This window comes from Schistocerca gregaria, chromosome 3 (genome assembly GCF_023897955.1).
Source record: "Schistocerca gregaria isolate iqSchGreg1 chromosome 3, iqSchGreg1.2, whole genome shotgun sequence".
Lineage (NCBI taxonomy): Eukaryota > Metazoa > Arthropoda > Insecta > Orthoptera > Acrididae > Schistocerca > Schistocerca gregaria.
Genome location: NC_064922.1, coordinates 317,288,181 through 317,309,894, shown reverse-complemented (window position 1 = coordinate 317,309,894; position 21,714 = coordinate 317,288,181). Strand labels below are relative to the sequence as shown.

The following is a 21,714-nucleotide window of genomic DNA, read 5'->3' as shown; positions in this document are numbered from 1 at the left end:
TGCATACGACCGAGGCACACAGGGCCAACACCCGGCATCATGGTGTGGGGAGCGATCTCCTACACTGGCCGTACACCTCTGGTGATCGTCGAGGGGACACTGAATAGTGCACGGTACATCCAAACCGTCATCGAACCCATCGTTCTACCATTCCTAGACCGGCAAGGGAACTTGCTGTTCCAACAGTACAATGCACGTCCGCATGTATCCCGTGCCACCCAACGTGCTCTAGAAGGTGTAAGTCAACAACCCTGGCCAGCAAGATCTCCGGATCTGTCCCCCATTGAGCATGTTTGGGACTGGATGAAGCGTCGTCTCACGCGATCTGCACGTCCAGCACGAACGCTGGTCCAACTGAGGCGCCAGGTGGAAATGGCATGGCAAGCCGTTCCACAGGACTACATCCAGCATCTCTACGATCGTCTCCATGGGAGAATAGCAGCCTGCATTGCTGCGAAAGGTGGATATACACTGTACTAGTGCCGACATTGTGCATGCTCTGTTGCTTGTGTCTATGTGCCTGTTCTTTTTCAGTGTGATCATGTGATGTATCTGACCCCAGGAATGTGTCAATAAAGTTTCCCCTTCCTGGGACAATGAATTCACGGTGTTCTTATTTCAATTTCCAGGAGTGTATTAGTCCTACAGAAACAACAGAACCTTTTTGTAGGAGATTTAATGTACATAAATTGTGTATTAGGACACGTTTTTGCTTGAGGCCGTAGTTTTCGAACTGGTAACGTAGAAAAGTGACCTTCATATGCGTTTTTCATGAGCAACTCTGAAACCGACGCCTCCAGCGAAAACTTGTCGCAGTACAAAATATAACTAAATTAAATTTCCTACAAAAATGTCCAGTTATTTTTTTGTGTAGAACTAATAGCTTGCATGTAGTGAGTGAGAAAATATGAAAATTTGGTACGTTATATTTGAAGGCGTCGTGAGTTGCATAAAACATATCAGTAAGGCAGGCGAATCCTTGTATCGTGGTCCGCTGTAATTATTCAATGCTCGCAACATAACTTAGATTCCCATTGTCTCATTCTCGCTGTTGCAGGAATCCAGTAATGTTGCTAGCATTATATGATGAATATAGTGGATTACGATATAAGAATGTAGACAGTGTGACATGTGGAGGTTTGGGATGGTCCGGGTAGAGTCCACGGAAAGCCAATGTGGTTAAAGAGAGCTCGCTATAAGCGGTAAATCAGAGTTCGAATCCTTGCCTGGCCCAAATTCTCATATGTCACTGTTGGGTAGTAGATCTGTACCTAATACGCTGATGTCAAGGACTTCACAGTCAACGAATTAATTTCGAGGTAATTTCGTACATTGCAGATCGTCAACAGTGTCCGTTCCTCAGAAATAACAATAATAATTCAGTGTCGTCCGTATAACGATAAGGCTAATACCTTTCATTTTGGAAGGCCACCGTTGTTTTTCCCTTGTTCTTTCTCGTCCAGTCGGAGCTCGAAGACAGGATTTTGTGGCTATGTGACATTAAACCGTAACCCCGCTTCCTTCTTGCCATTATCTAATCGTGTCGCTAACAGTCTGCTGTAAGGAAGCCTTTCTGGTTGACGTCACGTACGTGGCCTACGTGTTAAATGCCTCAACTGTAACGGTTTCCTATATGCAACATGAGTGCTTGTGTGGCGTTACTGTTGTCGGCGTTGATAGAAGAAAAGGTAATCTCCAGATTTACTTTCTCCTTTATAGAAAATTATACATTATCGTGCGTCGTTAATCATATTTACTGATTCAAATTTCGCGTTTCCTACTGGTAGCGCGGTCGATCTTGGACAGACCTGCTTTTGATCTGTAAGCGCATTTTCGTCGCCTGTTGCATTATCGACAAAACAGTGATTAAGAAATCGTAGTGACAGGTAAGTCTCTCCCAGCGAGCCATGAATATTCCTGTCAATAAGGACACGTGTGTTCTGTTTTCTCCTTTGTCGCAAGAAAACATGCCAGTGACGCGATAAAGTAACGAGATAAGATAACACTCACTTCAGGCTGTTGTGATACTTCAGGATCAAACATACTTTTCATATAGATCATTTTTTATTTTATTCTTGGCATTTTGCCTTTGCAGGGCCCGAACTTTTAACACCACATACCCAGAATGGATCTAACATTGCTACCCTTGGTGATATTAGAGAGTAGCAGGTTATGTGCCGGCACTGAGTGTCATCCTCTTCCATTGTCATCTACATCATCACTCACGAAACACTACATGCATTCTTCACTTCATTTACGCTAACCAGATAAACTTACGGACATACACCGCAAAACAAAAGTGATCAGTCTCCCAGCAAAAAAATGGTTCAAATGGCTCTGAGCACTATGGGACTCAACATCTTAGATCATCAGTCCCCTAGAACTTAGAACTACTTAAACCTAACTAACCTAAGCACATCACACACATCCATGCCCGAGGCAGGATTCGAACCTGGGACCGTAGCAGTCACGCGGTTCCGGACTGAAGCGCCTAGAACCGCACGGCCACCGCGGCCAGCAGTCTCCCAGCCAACAATGTCGTGCGACCCTTGATTTCTTCCTAATGAATGCATGGTAGCATCCCATGATTTGTCATTAGTGTATACATAATCTTCTTTGTTGTTATTCGGTGCAACGTTCAAAGATTTTTCAAGTGTGTAGTGTCTTACAGTTTGCATTTATGTGCTAAAATTTGTGTTCTCCATCACTGATATGTGTGATTATTGTAGACTTTCTTTTTATGTGACGTATTGGATTTCGTTTATATCTTTCTGGAATACAGTGTTAAAGTTGCGGCCAGTTGGTCCTATGTTTTAGCTTCACTGACAAAACACATAATAATAGAAGTGAAATCTCTGTGAGCTACGCAAGTTAGATTTGCCTTGGTTTTAATCTGCCCTTAAAAACATACGCCATAATGGAAGAAATTTTTATTCTACTAGCTTCTCAACTATTCTTGTAATTAAAGTTTCTCTCTTTGTTCGAGTTTGTGGCTTTAAAAGCTTTCGCCACAGACTAGGTCTTATAAGCATCAATATTCTTGCTGCTGGAATTGTTTAATCAAACTTCAGTGCCTATATTATAACAACGCTTTTATCTATAAATATGGAGAATTCTCCAGAAAACTGGTTTCCGCTGGCCTTAGAGAAAGTAAATTGTTCCAAAGCCACATATTGCATAACTTCGTTTTCGTTTTTTATCATCTTGTAAATACTGTTCAAATTGAACAGCCGGATCATAGTTCCTCAGCTTTCCTTTCATGAGTGTAGATACTCCAGACACGGATTTGAAATAATTAGTCATATATTATAGTAGAGTTTAGACGTATAGTTCAATCTGTTGGTTTCTTCCATGCTACATAACTGTGACATAATACTGGTAGTTATCCGTAAACTCTTTTACCAACATATTCCTTCGTCCCTTTTGTTCTGTAAGGAGTCTCTATTGTAATATTGGGATGATTGTGATTTTCATGCCTGAGGAATTTAGCTTTCTTGTCTTTCTGCTGTTATTGTGTTCTGTATTTACACTCTGATCGTTCCTTCATCAGAAAAGGACATTTTTCGTATGTAATTTGTTGGTGCGCGATAGCCTTGAGATAAAAAACAGGAGACCTTGACAGACACGGTATCTCTGCTTTAGTACACTGTCCCTGTCGCACGAGGTATGACACCTTTTTGATGGGCATATCGTGACCGCGTTATCAGTATATATGACCAACCGAAGTCCTGTTAAGATAAGCGCCTGTTGGAAGGTGCCCATACTGAAGCAAGCAGTACGGCTGCCGCTTGTTCCACTTACGCCTGAATTAATAACCTCTCAGTCTCTAGAGTGGTACACGTACAAGTGGATAAGCATTACACCACGGCTGGCATTTGAAGCACTGGGCTAATAAATTAGAAACGAAGTAATCAGCAGCTCTCACAAATTGCCAAGGAATGCCCATCTACAGTGTTGATATTCTACATTTACAGCAGTACTCCGCAGCTCCCCCCCCCCCCCCCACCCCCCCCCCCCCCCCCCCCCCCCGTGCTCCTCATCCCGCCTCGTCTGTATAATGATTACTTTTCTAGGATCAACTGCCAATCCATGCACCAAACATTGACCTCTGCAATTCTTCCTGCATTTCGCTACAATTTTCTAACGTTGAAGCTGTTTTACATACAAAGATTATATGCGAAGAGTCTCACGGTATTTGAAAAGCTATCCACGAGGCCATTAATATACTTACAACACCATGACAAAAAGTCATGAAAAGATAGCTCGAGTCGCAGGTATACTTACGCTGACGAGATGCTTTCCCTCGTTATGTGTAGGAGACCACAAGGTATTTGGAACTCAAATAGCTTTTTAAGCAATTCTTTTGTTATATTGTTTCTACATCGTATGCATTGCTATGTGGCCAGTCTACAAATAGATCGGCAGTCGATACTAGGACTTTTTGACAGCTATCGCTTCTTTCACCTCGGCCAATGATGTCTTAATGTGTCAAATGCCGAGTTGCACCATAATTCGGAGTCTGTTAAACTGTAGATTCCCCTAAAACTGGCTCAGTAAGTATCTTCAAAGGTCGGAGGAAGGAAGGGCATGCCACCTTCTATAGGACCATGTTCCTAAAGCACTGCAGTATTCAAACCAACCTTCGGGATGATAACATCTTTACTTACTGACTTTACTGCCCGGTTCACGGCCCGTATGATACACGATGAGACCTCCAGTCTGACATTCAACACTTCACGGTTCATGGTCTCTTATAGGTTTACCGCGAGTTTGCGATAACATTGCATTTAATTATCTGGTGAGGTATTCGGAGGTACACTATGTGTATCCGGACACCTGGCTAAAAATGACTTAAAAGTTCGCGGCGCCCTCCATCGGTAATGCTGGAATTCAGTATGGTGTTGGCCCACCATTAGCATTGATGACAGTTTCCACTCATGCAGGCATACGTTCAATCAGGTTCTGGAAGGTTTCTTGGGGAATGGCAGTCCATTGTTCAGGGAGTGCTGTACTGAGGAGAGCTATCGATGTCGGTCGGTGAGACCTGGCACGAAGTCGGTGTTCAAAACATCCCAAAAGTGTTCTACAGGATTCAGGTCAGGGCTCTGTGCAGGCAGTCCATTACCATTCCGCCACAGACCGTGGATTATGAACAGGTGTTCGATCGTGTTGAAAGATGCAGTCGCCATTGCTCTTCAACAGTGGGAAGCAGGAAGATGCTTAAAACATCAATGTAGGCCTGTGCTGTGATAGTGCCACGGAAAGCAACAAGGGGGGCAAGCTCCCTCCATGAAAAGGCGATCACGCCGTAACATCACTGCCTCCGAATTTTACTGTTGGCACTACACACGCTGGCATATACGTTCAGGACGGAGTTCTCTAGTTTTATTTTAGCTTTGTTAAGTTGGCTAGTCAACGGCTTATAGTATTACATTGAACAATCAGATAATCTTTCAACAAACTACGCACAATTATTTGTACACAGAATATTATTACCTGTAGTAACTGCCATATGGGAAACGAACATTAGGCTTCAAATATACACGGCGTAGCAGAAAAGCACATAGAGTTTCAGGACTGTCTCTTCACGTAAAGAGGAAGATATGTTATAGGGACATGGATCCGAAAAGGCTTTATTTGCGTGTTAGATCTCGTAGTCCATCAGTCGTGGCAAACAAAGGAGCACAGCGTACCAGCATAGCGCCCGACACACTTTCTTAGATGACATTTTAAAAATTCCCTCCACTAACACTGGTACGTTATATTCAATTAAATTTTTAGTAGTGGACGAAACGACAGCAGGAGAGAGTTTTCGTCGGTTATGGCTGGTAGAGAGAGAACTATTCATTTTTATTACCTTTTTCTCTTGCCTTTTGCCGAATGTTGCTCTAAAGAAATGTCTGCAATTCATGCCACTGTCACTGCGACAGACAGCCTCCAGATCTCCGTCTCGCAGTCTATTTGTCTCCGCACGGCCAGGGTCTTCGGTCTTGGAGGGTATTCCACTCCCACTGAAGCAATCAACACGGGCCTGCCAAGCACCGCCGTGCAAGCTACAGAGCTCCGTCCAGCAAGACAGGACACCGCTTAGTCGCGTATTACGCTCGAAAACATTAACTGCATTACCTTTAAAAAAAGCCCCTTTGTAAATCTCTGACAGTATTCGATGGGTACTTTTACAAAAGATATTATTACCAAAAAAATTGATAAAGTTGGAGCATCGTCCTATCTTTTCTCTAAAAAGTAGGCATTACATATTTGGTACTTGTATGCCACGCATTTCACAATGGTCTGCAGAATACGGTAAATCTCGAATTCGTTCTACAAGCAGAAGCAGAAGTAGTAGTATTTCATCTGTTCAGAGGAAGCTTACCGTAGTACTGTGTGTTCGTTCGTCTATATATTCTCTGCAAACACTGTGAAGTGCATCACAGAGTATTCTTTCCACTGGTACCTTTTATTAGGGCTTTAATCCATTCCATTCACGTATGGCGCACTGGATAAATGATTGCCTAAGCGATGACGCTCTCCCGAGGGTTAAGTAAAACTGTGACCATTCGTGCAGCCCTTCTTTGTTTCCTAATGGTCCTGTTCGATATGGATTTCACACACCTCGTGGGTTGCACTAATGTTTTGTATGCAATCTTCTTTCTAGACTGTACTTTCCCGCCGGCCGGACTGGCCGAGCGGTTCTGGGCGCTACAGTCTGGAACCGCGCGGCCGCTACGGTCGCAAGTTCGAATCCTGCCTCGGGAATGGATGTGTGTGATGTCCTTAGGTTAGTTAGGTTGAAGTAGTTCTAAGTTCTAGGGGACTGATGACCTCAGAAGTTAAGTCCCATAGCCATTTGAACCATTCTGTACTTTCCCAGTATCCTACGTGTGAACCGAAGTCAGCCCATTGCTATACCCATAACTGATCCTATGTGATCATCCCATTTCATATCGCCACAGATTGTTACACCCCTGACCAATTAGCAGTATGAAGACGAATGAAACGCTGTATAATCCAAACATTGCGGATAAAAAAAACCGCAACAAGTGGTTAAAAGCATATAAGAAACTAGCTGTATCGACCAGCGGCATTTAAGCAGGTACTGGCCCGCGTAGTTAGGAATAACTCAAATGGCTGAATGCATCTATACGTGACAAGTAATAAGAGTTTCTTTTATGGATGGGTTTATAGCTGGTGCAAAATTCTTGAAAGAAGTCTTTTTCTGCGCAGGCTGAGCTTTTATTTAAAATAAATACACTGCTTCGTCTATCGCTTAAAGTCTTACCGTAACATTGAGACGGTCTTCAGCAGAAATAGTATTTCTTAAATGGGTATCTCCTTTGCAATTATGATGTGCTGTTTCATTGGCCCAAAGCGAAATGTTTGCTCTGTTACGTCCTCGCACTGTAGTATAATTGAAATTATTGTGGACGCTTGTATCGTGGATAGCGAGAAAATCCGTCACCCACAATCGTTTCCGTTTCTCTTCCCATTCAAAAAAATGTGCTCGCCGCTTATATTACATGCTGGTGGACAGATGGTTAACTGTTAGGCATCCATTTTCGAACACGTAGGATGACGAAAAATTTTGCAATACTGTATGGACTCCATTATATATTTTGGTCAGAGAGGCTGCATAAGGGTCTTTTGTTATGTTGTCGTATCTTGTTCTGTTGTATTGGCACCGTTTCGTGTATTGTGCAAACGGGACATATTTTGGAAAAGTTATGTAGCTGACAGTGCATGTCTTAATCTCCGTGTTATGTTCCGTACGACGACCGGTGCCAAGGGAATGTTCTACAGTAGCAGATTTGCTCGACTGGTGTAAGCGCCTGTGACGGTTATGCTTAATGCACTGGTCCTCTGCGGTCTGAATGGTCTGACCAACCTATGACATGCCACGACTGCAAGGAGTTAGGTACGCAAATGAACTTCCTCTTTCGAAGACCTTAAATTAGCATTGATATAAGATGTTGGTCGAAAAACAAATGTTACAATAAGTTTTCGCAGAATACGACAAATTCTGTTGAAAGACCATCAACTTACGTGCCACCTTATTAATTTCATCACTCACCTGATAATGTGCGTGTTGACAGGATGAACACCCGTCGATATATTGGCGGTTGCCAAAGACGTCACCTGTCTACCTTCCCGTAAGTTTTTTAACATGGTTCTGTTTTTATATGTGAACTGGCTGTTGATGAAAACGTGGAATACATTGTGGTGAAAATTTCTCCACCTTCGTTTATTGTCTTACATCAAGTCTTTTAGCTACAAAAACAGTTAAAAAGTTGCTACAGTAATGCGCTAATGTGCTGGTTCCAGCATACGTAGTGTCTTACGTGGAACCGATTCACAGGTTTTTTCAACCTATTATCTCTGTAATTAGAACTTTGTAACAATTTAGTCTACCTGTACTATGTGCACTGTTTTTGCTGCGCACATACTCACGTTAAATGTGATGACCAATAAAGTACAGTAACTACTGCCAGTTTTACTTCAAAGCTCTGTCTTTCGAATAATTATGGAATCTGGATTCCACGTTTTGTACTTAGGCAGTGATAATTGCTTAACTCAAATAAACTAGACATTGAAAAGGATTTATGTGATGCTAATGCTGAGCGAACGTTAAACTTTATTTATGAAGCGCTCAGACTTAGCGAATGCCACCTACTAGCAAAGTGATACAGATATTCGATGGGGACCCTAGCTTCTTGTGGTGAGCCGACCTTCTAAGTTACTGCCTTACGTAATGTGACAGAGCTAGAGAACCTGTTCATTGTCGAATATGCAGCTTCTACATGCAGAATCTCTAGGTTATTTAGAAACAACGTTTCGATGTGAAAATATCTGTTCACCTTAATGTCAAGAAGAAGGGATCAGCTGGTCTACTGGGTATGCGACATAGCGTGCGTTTACTAGAGAATTCATTTAGCGTAATGTATTAAATATATAATTCCAAAAACACTACGTATACACGACTTCGGAGTGCTTAGATAAGGCAAAAAGAAACATTTTGTTATGTGACAAAAGGCACAGGTGCTCCGTTTCTCTGCTTGGGGTCCATGAAGGTTTTAACACTAGCTATGTCAGACACGGTGGTCGAGCTCTACGTAATGAATATTCTTTTAGAGAAGCTGCTGTCCACCTCTGGATTCCATTTTTTTTGGGGGGGGGGGGGGGGGGGGGGGAATAAAGCGTGTAACCCCCCAACAGTAAAAATAATTATATATATATATAATTCACATTTAGTGTAACCTCCCAACAGATAAATTCTGTATCCTACCAATAATAAAAAATGTGACTCATGTGTAACCTTTCAAAAATTAACTGTCTGTGAATCTAAACTGGTACATTTGGACGTCAGCAGTGCTGCGTCATGGCCCTGAAAGATCATACTGAATAAACTGAAAAATGTTACTTCAATTAAGTCGCCGGATAACGCATATATATCTGCTCCTATAAGAATTTTTTCTGGCACAGCCCAGTGCAATGCTTGCCAATAGATTTGTCATGTATAAAAGGAAACAACTGATTATTTTTTTTTGTAATAATCGGAATGACCATGGATTGGAGAAATTAGTAAATTCTTTAAATTGAGACGAATGATTGTCAAAAGTTAATTTTTATAAGAAAGATTATTATTAAGAGATTAGTTTTTAAACATTTACTTGGGACTTGACATAACCTTACTACATATGCGCGAGGCTGCTTTTACCTTATACTACATCGCTCAGGCACCGCCATCTCTCCCTACGACCGGCCCAGCCAACTCGATACACCAGACTCCTAGCTACTACTTACTCCTACTGACACAGCTCCTACTGCAGCCAACGCTGCTCTCTGGTCTGCCGGCCGCGGTGGTCTCGCGGTTCTAGGCGCGCAGCCCGGAACCGTGCGACTGCTACGGTCGCAGGTTCGAATCCTGCCTCGGGCATGGATGTGTGTGATGCCCTTAGGTTAGTTCTAAGTTCTAGGGGACTAATGATCACAGCAGTTGAGTCCCATAGTGCTCAGAGCCATTTGAACCATTTTGCTCTCTGGTCTGAGATTCTCTTACAGCTTACATATCGCAGGCAGCGCGTGGGCAGTCCATCGACATTACATCTGCTCGAGTGCACTAGCAACAAATTCCTTAGTCATGGACCTCTTACAAGCGTTTGGTGTACAAGACACTGATACATCCCAGAAGAGCTGGAGAGCTGGTTGCCCGTTCGGCTGAAGCCGCACCCGTTATTCGTGAAACGCCTGGTTGTTTTGAGCGTGATAAACAGTTATCAGTTCGCAGATGTCAGTTGTGCATTAATGCAAACGGACGACATTTTCAGTAACATCTCAAATTAATAGTGGGGGTGTGGCAGAGCGAATGACTGCAAAAGTTTACGTTCCACGTATCGTAAAACAAAATTCAGGCATTTCAGAATGCTTAGAGACATGAAGTCTTTTTGTGGGTCGCGACAATGTTGTCTGTCTAGCTGAAGTGCAAATTCATATCCATTACAATGAATTGGTCACTTGGTCGGCGTGGAGGAATTAGAGGATTGAGAGCAAGCCCTGGCTCAGGTTCCCCTATGTCAATTTAGGCAAATGTCGAAATATACATTATGAAAACGTCACTGCCGATTTTCCTCAGTTTCGTTCAAGTGAGGCTCTCACTTCACACTTCACTTCAGAGTAAATTAGTTCCAAACCCCAGAGGGTCAGTTTTCACTGCCTGCCAAAGAAACACACACAGAAGGGGAAGACGAAACGAAATGAAACTTCACGATCTGAGAGGGTATGTGATGTTATTTCACTGATTACAAAGTCGAGGTACATTTAGAAAGAACTTGGTTATATGAACCCACTTATCGGTATGAAGTTGGAACCTTCTGGTCCGGATGTATGCTCTGATTCGGTTGGGATTGGTGGCATAAAGCCGTTGTATCCTCTCCTGAGGAAAAGTGGCCTTTAGGTGTTGCAACTGGTCCTTGATATGAAGGGTACGGGCACTGGACCAGAGCTGACGCCGGAGGAGGAGACTGAAGTGCCGTCGACAAAGAGGTCGTTAGAGACGGAGCTTCGCTTACGGAGGAATGGAGAAGGAAAGCGGTCGTGCCATTTCGAAGGAACATCCCGGCATTTGCCTTAATCTATTTAGAGAAATCACGGAAAACGTAAATCAGCCGGCCGCGGATTTGGATCGTCGTCGTCCTTTCGAATGCTAGTCCAGTGTGGTAGCCACTGCGCTACCCCATTCGGTTTGGCGCCCGAGCTGGTCTCGGGGACAGATATGTGAATCTTGCTCGCCACGGGAGTATCTCAACATCACGCAGACAGTTCATAGGGACACGTGCCATGTTACAGGAGCATTGTCCTGTCGAAAAATATTATCATACTGGTATATGCGAAATATTACTACATAAGGATGCAGGATGTCTGTGACGTAGTACTGTACCATCAGGGTTCCTTCGATAACTACCAGCCATGAACTGAAGTCATACGCAATGGCTCCCCACACTGTGACGTCAGAAGTAACATCGGAGCACCTCTCTGAAACATTGCAAGAATGAGACCTCTCATCACGTCTCCACCATACTCACCGTTGATGAAGATACGAGATAGTGCAGAACCGTGATTCAGAGCACGACACCATTCATCAGCAGTAGATGCTCCGCAGTCAAGGCACCACTCCAACAACAGCCTTTCTTGTTGTGATATTAACGGCGTCCTACGCATGGGAGGTAATTCACTTGTCCGGCTGCAGTTAGTGTGCAATATGATACAGAACGTTGCAAGTAGCCCATTACTTGTTCTCGGATAGCAGGCGCACATAGGAGGAGTGCACAGTACGACGACCCTGTTTTGTGATGGGCCAATGTGGTCGTCCGGAACCTCGAAAACGAGTGTGCATGGCCTTAAGTTTCCACGCAGTCCAGCATCGGGCCACTGTCACACCCGAATGTCCTAGAAATGTGCGCATGGCACGATTCGAGCAGGCGGTAAATTAACACCCACAGTGGCGCCCGTTTCAAATCCTGCTAGGTGTTGATAAGCTGTCTCAGAAGAGCATGCAGCATCTCCTTGTCCTACACAGTAATCATTCACCATATGGTACTGTTCACCCCTCTGTGTACCTTACCAGGCCTGGTGACACCACTGTACACGAAGAACACTAGTATACCCTTGGGGCTGTGTCACAGAGAATTGCATCTGTAATCGTTTATATCCCCGTCGATGGTGTGTACGTGCACGAAGTTACATTGACGTCCGACCATGTATGAGGTACTTCACATTTTTGCGAGGCGGTATATGAACTACATTTATTGGGTATGGGCATTTTAGAAGCGGCGCACCTCTGTGTTTGTCCGAAATGAAATATGGCCAATCCAAACAGTTTTAAGGGGCCACAGATTTTAACATAACTCCTATCCTATACCCGACACTCCCTCGTTGAGACTGTACACAACTGAATTTTATTACACTTACGGAGCTATTAAAGTGCTGTGTACTGAAAATTATCGACCTGTAAATAGCCTTTTACTTTATGTAGTCTAAGGATTGCTAACGTAAACTTCTTTAATAGTCTTAACCGACGCTTTGGTATCCGGTGATGTCTAATAAGATAATGCATCTACATCTACGTGACTGCTCTGCAATTCACATTTAAGTGCTTGGCAGAGGGTTCATCGAACCACAATCATACTATCTCTCTACTATTCCACTCCCGAACAGCGAGCGGGAAAAACGAACACCTAAACCTTTCTGTTCGAGCTCTGATTTCTCTTATTTTATTTTGATGATCATTCCTACCTATGTAGGTTGGGCTCAACAAAATATTTTCGCATTCGGAAGAAAAAGTTGGTGACTGAAATTTCGTAAAAAGGTCTCGCCGCGACGAAAAACGTCTATGCTGTAATGACTTCCATCCCAACTCGTGTATCATATCTGCCACACTCTCTCCCCTATAACGTGATAATACAAAACGAGCTGCCCTTTTTTGCACCCTTTCGATGTCCTCCGTCAATCCCACCTGGTAAGGATCCCACACCGCGCAGCAATATTCTAACAGAGGACGAACGAGTGTAGTGTAAGCTGTCTCTTTAGTGGACTTGTTGCATCTTCTAAGTGTCCTGCCAATGAAATGCAACCTTTGACTCGCCTTCCCCACAATATTATCAATGTGGTCCTTCCAACTGAAGTTGTTCGTAATTTTAACACCCAGGTACTTAGTTGAATTGACAGCCTTGAGAATTGTACTATTTATCGAGTAATCGAATTCCAACGGATTTCTTTTGGAACTCATGTGGATCATCTCACGCTTTTCGTTATTTAGCGTCAACTGCCACCTGACACACCATACAGCAATCTTTTCTAAATCGCTTTCCAACTGATACTGGTCTTCGGATGACCTTACTAGACAGTAAATTACAGCATCATCTGCGAACAATCTAAGAGAACTGCTCAGATTGTCACCCAGGTACAGCAGAGGTCCCAGGACGCTTCCCTGGGGAACACCTGATATCACTTCAGTTTTACTCGATGATTTGCCGTCTATTACTACGAACTGCGCCCTTCCTGCATATGCATCTTTTGCAATTGACAAAATTCTGTTTCACGTGCACGCTTACACAGTACTTTGATATGTAATTCAACTTGTTTTATTAATTGAGATTTCTCCTGTTGATCTTTATATTCCTCCTTCGTCTGTTTCAGTTGCTGTTCTTCTCGCCTTGATAGAGTCTGGAGTTATTCCCAGTGCGAAGACAGGGTATTACTGTGGTGACCCAAAAATTTCGTTCAAGTTCAGGGGCGACACCATAAGCATTACCACACTTCTTCTGGGAACATTCTTCTTGCCTCTCATCTTTGTAAGTAGCTTCACTGAGGCATTAACACAATTTTTTGTTTATTACTTATCTTAATGGCCCGTAGGAGTTGCATTATGGGCAATGGTTGGACTGCAGGTGGTACAACCGCAACGCACAGAAATAATCAGAAATTGGATCACCTATGTATTGTTTACAGAGTAGAATACTTAAAATTGCTCCGAGCTGCAGGAAACCTATTCAGAAGACTGGCGAGAAAGAATACGCAGAGCTATGGAGGAATAACCCAGATACCTCTCGCAAAAGAGAACTGAAAAACATTCATCCATACATAAAGCACGAACTAAAATTGAAGATGTAAAGGAAGAAGACATTACCTATACTGTACTGCACATGATGAACCTAGAACAATAAATCCATATTTTTGTTGTCGCCTATTTAAATGGCTGTCAGGTAGTTCGCGCTAAATGATAAACCTTGCGACGGCCATACTCGAATCAAACCGGAAGAGAATGTCAGATAGAATTTTAAGATACAATTAATTTATGGCAAGAATGTGTCTTGACAGTTACTATCGTCTGTTACTATTACACATACAGAATTCAGAAGCACTGCAGTGTGAAATAAAAGTAGGAGTCACAGAAGAATGGGCAATGGAAAAAAACAAAATAAACTAAGTGATGAGAGAAGAATAATAAAGAATACCGGGTTACAGAATAAGGGAAAGTATTGAAACTCTTCCAGAACTGATACCGCGACCTTAGATATTGTAGAATGGGAGGCTAAATTATAAGAGCAGCGGGAGGGTCCTATTGCAATGTCAGTGGAGAATTATGAGTCGCAAAATAAATGTCAACAAGAGGTTTTAAAATAAACTATTTTATTTCTGCGATAATGCATGGTCCAGACACAGGTTATGGCTCGTGGACCAGACAATAAAATGGATTCGAAGGAAGTAAAAGTAGAACAACGGTGGGGAAACTGCAATGAACATAAGTCAAAAGGACACTACAAGTAAAGGTTCGTTGGAAAGCTCAAGGGAGAAAAAATAGAAAATTCTAACTGGCAAGACGTAGCTGAAGCCAAATGCTGAGAAGAGAAGAGGATAATACGAAAGCAGTTTTTCAACGGTGGAGAATCAATAAGCGCAGATAAATCAGTGCTCCAGAACGTTATTTGTAATCCAATGAATAAGAGAAAATTAAGAGGTGGACGAATATAAATGCTGGACTTCACAAAGATTGCAGCGATTATGAGTGATGTTGTAGTTTAAGTACTATTCTAAATTAACAGATGGGAATCTGTGTATAGAACGTTAGACCACAAGTTACAGAATACATAATGAGTGTGAGCTGTTTTGAAGCTTCCTGGTAAATTAAAACTATTTGATGAAGCGGGTCTCAAACCTGGAACGTGGCCATGATTATGAGTAATAATAGTTTTATACAGGGCAGTTACAAGTAAACTTTCGCTAATTCAGCCATTGTAAACGAAAAACTATGTACCATATGGGTACACAACTTAACAGGAATGCTGTTTAGACTGGGCGCTGCACGACATGCATTGCTATTAGTGTTAGCGTTTAGACTGGGCGCTGCACGATATGCATTGCTATTAGTGTTAGCGTCGTGACTTGCCGTTAGACGCCGGTACTGGCACTGCGACATAAGATTGAAACACGTAACTGCCGACAATCTATATGGGTGTGGGACAGGTGAGTAGGGCTTTACTCGTCAAGCTGTTCCATAAAAACAATAGCAATAGTGGTGCTGCCCTTCGCGAATATCGATGCGCTAAAGGAATACGGAGAGGTTCTCTTTCCGTACCGAGGTTGAAGAACATGATTCAGAAGTTCGAATTAATGGCTATTTGGGAATTGATCCTGGGAGAGACCGACTGCAACTTGCGCCTCAAATTGTTGATGTCACTCTTACTATTTGAAAGTTACTCATGCTTTAAGCTAGTATATTTAATATTCAACTTGGTGTCTTAGAAATATCTAAAACTTATTCGAGCATCGAAATCAATTTAGTTGCAGGGCAACAGAACTATACGCAACTATGGCTCCGAACGGAAATACGGATGTGAAATCCAAACAATCTGTACATCAAACAATTCGCCTAAGAGAAAGCAATCCGTTTTCAATTAAATTTACAAAATTTATTCAATTTGAAGGGAGTGAAATCCAAAATAACCTGTACATCAAACAATTCGCCTGCGAGAAAGCAATCCGTTTTCAATTAAATTTACATGTGCCATCTGACTACTGAACAAAATGTTGAACCTGAATATTGCTAATATTTACCCTTAGTCCTGCAAACAATCACTGTATATAAACTGTTATTGGAATTACACAGCAAATGAACATAAAAATTAATGCATCTAACCTCCTGATAGAATTGCTTGAAAATTCACAAGATAGGACTTTACTGAAGTCTGAGTGGTATCACGGTTCTGGGCTGAACTGATCTGATCTATTGTTTTCACAAATACACTGTCAGAGGCCGATCACTGGGCATTAGGGTGGACGTGAACTTTGACGATAATTTAACTTATTGTTCTGCCTGTGCGCACGGGACGCTCGCTCGTCTGCTCTGCAACTTGTCGCTGTTACACACTTGCGTTGTGCAATGCAAGATGGCATCTTACCAGTTTGCATAAAATGCTTCTCAGTACACAACTCACGATGTGCAATGCGAGGGTGCAAACAATCTTGAAAGGAAATGAAAATAGGGAACTAATTTTAACAACTGATAAATGAGAAGTAAGATTCCAAGTTTAACTATGCTTAATTAACCCAAGACAACAATACACCTTTTCACAAAGTTAGAAAATATATTTCTTAATAAGTCCTGTGTATAGTTACCTTCCTTGACATTGTTTGCAGTATAAGGCACGACGATATGCTGCACTGTAAAATTTCTGCAGCAAACTTCAACAGTACGTAATGTTGTAAATGGACTACCTTAAAGGCTGGTTTTTATCGTTCTTCCACTCACATAATCTCATTTGTTCAATGACTTTCCTCAAAACATAATATCTGATTTACTCTGACGAACATATGTGGTCTCAAACACAGTCTTACAACTAATTTGATTATATCGATATTACAGAGATAGACTACATTTATCAAATTCACAACTTCATTCGCATTTATGCCCGAAACATCCTGAAAATCGTCATGGTAAATAGGACATCCCCCTTTCACATGGCTGAGAACGCTGGACGCGATCTGCGATCTTGAAGTAGGGTACGAGTCGTGCCACGATGGTTGAACATTCATAGCCCACCGTCGGAAAAGTGCTGCGAATGGTTGTGAAATGGTATCTGTAGTGCGGCTCCAGGCTGTCGTGAGTACATTGAGCAACGTTTGAACCTGGAACGTAAGCACGGTACACAATTTAAAAAGAAAAGAAAAGAATGGTTCAAATGGCTCTGAGCACTATGGGACTTAACATCCGTCGTCATCAGTCCCCTAGAACTTAGAACTACTTAAACCTAACTAACCTAAGGACAGCACACGCATCCATGGCCGAGGCAGGATTCGAACCTGCGACCGTAGCCTAGAACCGCTCGGCCACAGCGGCCGGCATACGCAATTAACAAATGTTACTCTCACGTGGAAATTAAAATGTGATTCTTCCAGTGGCCTATTGGTTCTCTCTCCTCCCTACGTCCTTATACATGTTTTCGCACAGCTTGTGTCCTACGATCATTCGTTGTCATGGGAGCTCTCTGAAGTAGAGAAAGTTTAATTACTTGTATAACCCATCTATATATTGAGTGCATGTATTGAAATTGAGGTATGTAATATAGTTGGCTGTCAGCATGTATGAACAGAGGATAGAATCAATGTGTTCTTACTCTGTAGGAAAATTTTGTCATTTGTACTTAATCATCGAAATATTGACTAAATAAAACTGATATGTCGCAATGTTGTATTCGTTAACCTCAACATAAAAATTATCCCATATTTCATCTAATAGTAGTGTAGCGTTTTGGTTCAGAATTTTAACTGTGCACTACGATAATTGGTTTTTTGTTATATCAAGGAACATTCATTATTAACTTCAGCATGTAGCTTGAAGAAACGATTTCACCTGATCTGGTATGATCCACAGATTACTCAAAGCTGACGCATCCTAATAAAGTAATCACCTCGGAGCAATAACCATTATTTAATCGTATACGAAATCAGGAGAATTTCAAATTATGTGGGATTTCGTGCAATAATTAGCCATAGGGATTGCTACTCGAAATTCGTACCATGTAGTCAACGAAAACACAAATATCGTTTCGCACTGGCTCGTTTAATAAACGACCATATATTAAATCAAGTAAAAAAAAATCTCGAAGTTGTAGAAGCTTCCTATTACTTATGTGTGCTGTTGACTGATGTACACCAGTCAACGACAAAGTGTTAATGGTGGTAGCACACAACTAGCCAAACCTTGGGATTTTGATACATGCAGCTACTATTCGGTTGTCCATGGCATCTAGCTTTTCAGTCAAAATCAGTACCCTTTTGTAAGCAAACTATCTGGTCTCGGTGCCTCCCACCAGCAACGACATTGCGCTTTCAGCACGTCTGCATTTGCTCGCCGCTGACGTCGAGCTGGAGATAAAACCCCGACACCGGGCCGGTGCAAGACACATACCATCATGCTGTGCTAAAGCACCGGCTACTCGCAGAGGTGCAGTATAGAGAGGGGTCTAAAAAGATGTATCCACTGTTTAAAAGTCCATAACTGGCGAACTAAATGACGGAGTTGTCTCATCTTTGGTAGCGTAATAGTTTGTAGTTCCGGCAATCGCCACACAAGCATTATATTGCGTTGTTTTGTTTTGTCACATGACAATCGCCAGAAAATCAGTGTTTTGTTCTTAGTTGCACCTACTTACTCGAGTAAACATGGCTGGCGCAAGGGTCACATTCGATGAAAGGAAGTCAGTTTTGAAGTAAGAAAACATTAATGAGGTTCAACGGCAATGGCGAAATGAGTGTCAAACAGAGCCACAGACACGTTTAACGATTCGTCGCCTTCGAGACAAATTTGAAGCCGAAGGCTGTGTTAAAGATGTACACAAACGATCTGAACGACGTGTAACAGTAACAAGTACAGCTAACTCCCGTCGTGTGTTACAACAATTCACTCGCTCACCACAGAAGTCTGTGAGACACTATGCCCGTGAACTGGAGTGAGTCGCTCAAGTGTTCGACGAATTTTGAAGACAGCAAAGTGGAAGTGCTACATCCCACGATTGCTACACGCAATGAACGAGGACGACCCAGATCGTAGAATGGAGTACTGCGAGTGGTTTACTAACATGGTGCGCAACGATGAAGAGTTTGCAGAGACAATTATGTGGACTGATGAGGCACAGTTCAAACTCAGTAAATCGCCACAATTGCAGCTACTGGGCCGCCGGAAATCCGAACATCCATGTAGACAAAGCCGTGAATTTGCCAGGAGTAAATGTGTGGTGTGAATTGTCTTACCGTGGCTTCATTGGGCCATTCTTCTTTGACGGCACAGTTACCGGTGAGGTGTACCTTCTGAAGCTTCAAACATCCATTTTACCTGCCATCCGAGACTTGTATGGAGACGGAAGAATTTACTTTCAACAAGATGGTGCCCCAGCCCACTACCAAAATCGTGTTATGGCGTATCTCGACGAAAATCTACCAGGAAGATGGGTAGGCCGTAGAGGTGCTGTGGAGTATCCACCACGTTCCCCCGACCTAACTCCTCTGGACTTTTACCTGTGGGGAACACTAAAGGACGTCGTTTATCGACAAAAGCCACGCACATTGGATGAACTTCGAGAATCCATCGTACATTCATGTGCAAATAACCAACTGAACACGTTGCAGTCAGTAGTTCGTGCTGCAGTTCGGCGGCATCGTTTGTGTGTGGATGTTAATGGTGACCATTTCGAACACCTACAGTGATATCTTTGTTGGACTTTCACCAAAAATGAGACAACTAGTTTGCAAGTTGTGGACTTTTAAACAGTGGATACATTTTTTGGACCCCTCTGTGCACTGTAATTATAAGGCGCAGCGAATCTTCGTAGATTTGCAGATGTCAAAGCGGAACCGATTTAGGCTGTAAAACATTAGTTCGCCACCTGGAGTGGCCGCCCGGTTTAGGGCGCCTTGTGCGTATTGCGCGGCCTCTCCTGCCGGAGGTTAGAATACTCCCTTGGGCATGTGTGTGTGTGTGTGTGTGTGTGTGTGTGTGTGTGTGTGTGTGTGTCGTTCTCAATCTCGGTTAGTTTAGGTAGTATGTAAGTCTAGGGACCGATGACCTCAGCAGTTTGGTCCCTTAGGAATTCACACACGCATTTGTGCATTTGAAATTAGTTCTAATTTTGGCCACCAGGTGCAAATATGGCGCTATGCACTGTTCGTATGACAGTATGACAGCCACGCTATTATTTGATACGCAATAACGTGAATGAAGAGTATGACTATTAAGAAGAGAGACGGTGCGCTATTGGTGAAACTGTTTTATGTGGACAGGAACAATTAAAGTGCAGCATTGAGTGAGTATCGCCGACTGACAGGTCTGAAGAGAGCGACGATCGTTATATGGCTTAAAGTTGGTGGTGATAAAATCGGACAACATGGGGGAGCTCAGTGTGGCACCTGGAAGAGGAAGGCGTCCTATCCCAGTGGAAGTTACTGACGAGTCTACCTTTGCTGTAACTGACCGTACAGCATGCGTCTCAGCTGGTCTTGCAATGTCTTGAGAATTGTGCATCCCATGGTCAACAGTACAGAAAGTTTTTCGCTCTATATTACAAGATCCAGACGATGCAGCAACTGAGACCTTATGATCCGCAGCCATGTTCTGAATTTCCGCTTCGGTTTCTGGCACGGATCGAAGTTGATTACATGTGGTCGCCAAATAACATTCTGTGGAGTGACGCGGCACATTTTGCACTACAGGTTGCAGTGAATATACAGAACTACCGAATTTGTGGCACTGTTATACCGCGTGTTGTGCACGAAGTGCCAGTGCACTCGCCGTATATGAATGTGCGGTGTGGATTCAGAAGCGTCTTTAACCCTGGTCAGTTCTTCTTTGAAGAGAATAAACCCAGAGGATCTGTCAAGTGTACCATGACGTCTGCACGTTATCGACACCTCCTTGTAAAGCAAGTAATTCCTTCTTTGGAAGAGCGCAACTGTGAGGAAACCAATGTTTTCATGCAAGATGGGGCAAAACCTGATGTCGCTCGCCCAGTGAAAGATTTGCTTAATGCACCTTCCACGACTGTAATATCTAACAGAACGCATTTACCAGTGACACGTTCGGTCTCTACCTGAAAGATAGTACACAGGGACCAGATTCCAACGGAACGCTGCGAGCAACTGTTGATAACGTCGTTTTACGCATCCGGTATCTCGTAGATGTCTCTGGTAGTCACATTGAACGAATTGCGTAAGCGTCAGTAAAGAATAAAAATCGACATTATGCCTTTCTCACTTATTCAACCTTCTATTCTCAAGTCCTGTTACTAATCCGTTACACGTGGAAACATTTCTGTTCGTCTTTCCGGCATTCACAGCGCCAGTTTTGCTTATGGTGGCCAAAATTGCAGCTATTTTTTTTTCCAGCATAAACAGGATCCTCATTGACGCATTACAATACCTACCAAGTTTCGCTGCCGTACGATCATGACAGCCGACATTGGACCTCTGTGATTAGCTGCAGTTATTTACCTTGCTTACACAGTACTCTCGTGTCACGACTGTTTACTGGACTACGTTACGGGTTGCTGTTCTACAGATTATTGACGGATTTATTTGGCCCAGGCTACATGTATGATTGTCAGGTATATTCTACAGTTTGTGACGACCCGGTGCGGACTGGAATTGCGAACCATCAGTTGATTACAGTGT

General features: G+C 42.8%; 1 protein-coding gene across 5 annotated transcripts in view; it reads left to right on the top strand.

Annotated features, from left to right (window-relative positions):
- The window catches only part of LOC126353877 (phospholipid phosphatase 1-like), a 727,736-nt gene that overhangs the window by 685,975 nt on the left and 20,047 nt on the right, over positions 1-21,714 (top strand). For all 5 annotated transcript variants that reach the window (XM_050003068.1, XM_050003067.1, XM_050003070.1 and 2 more), the window contains one exon: positions 13,690-13,844. In XM_050003068.1, the coding sequence (XP_049859025.1) occupies positions 13,690-13,844 (155 nt within the window). The remainder of the gene's footprint in view (positions 1-13,689; positions 13,845-21,714) is intronic.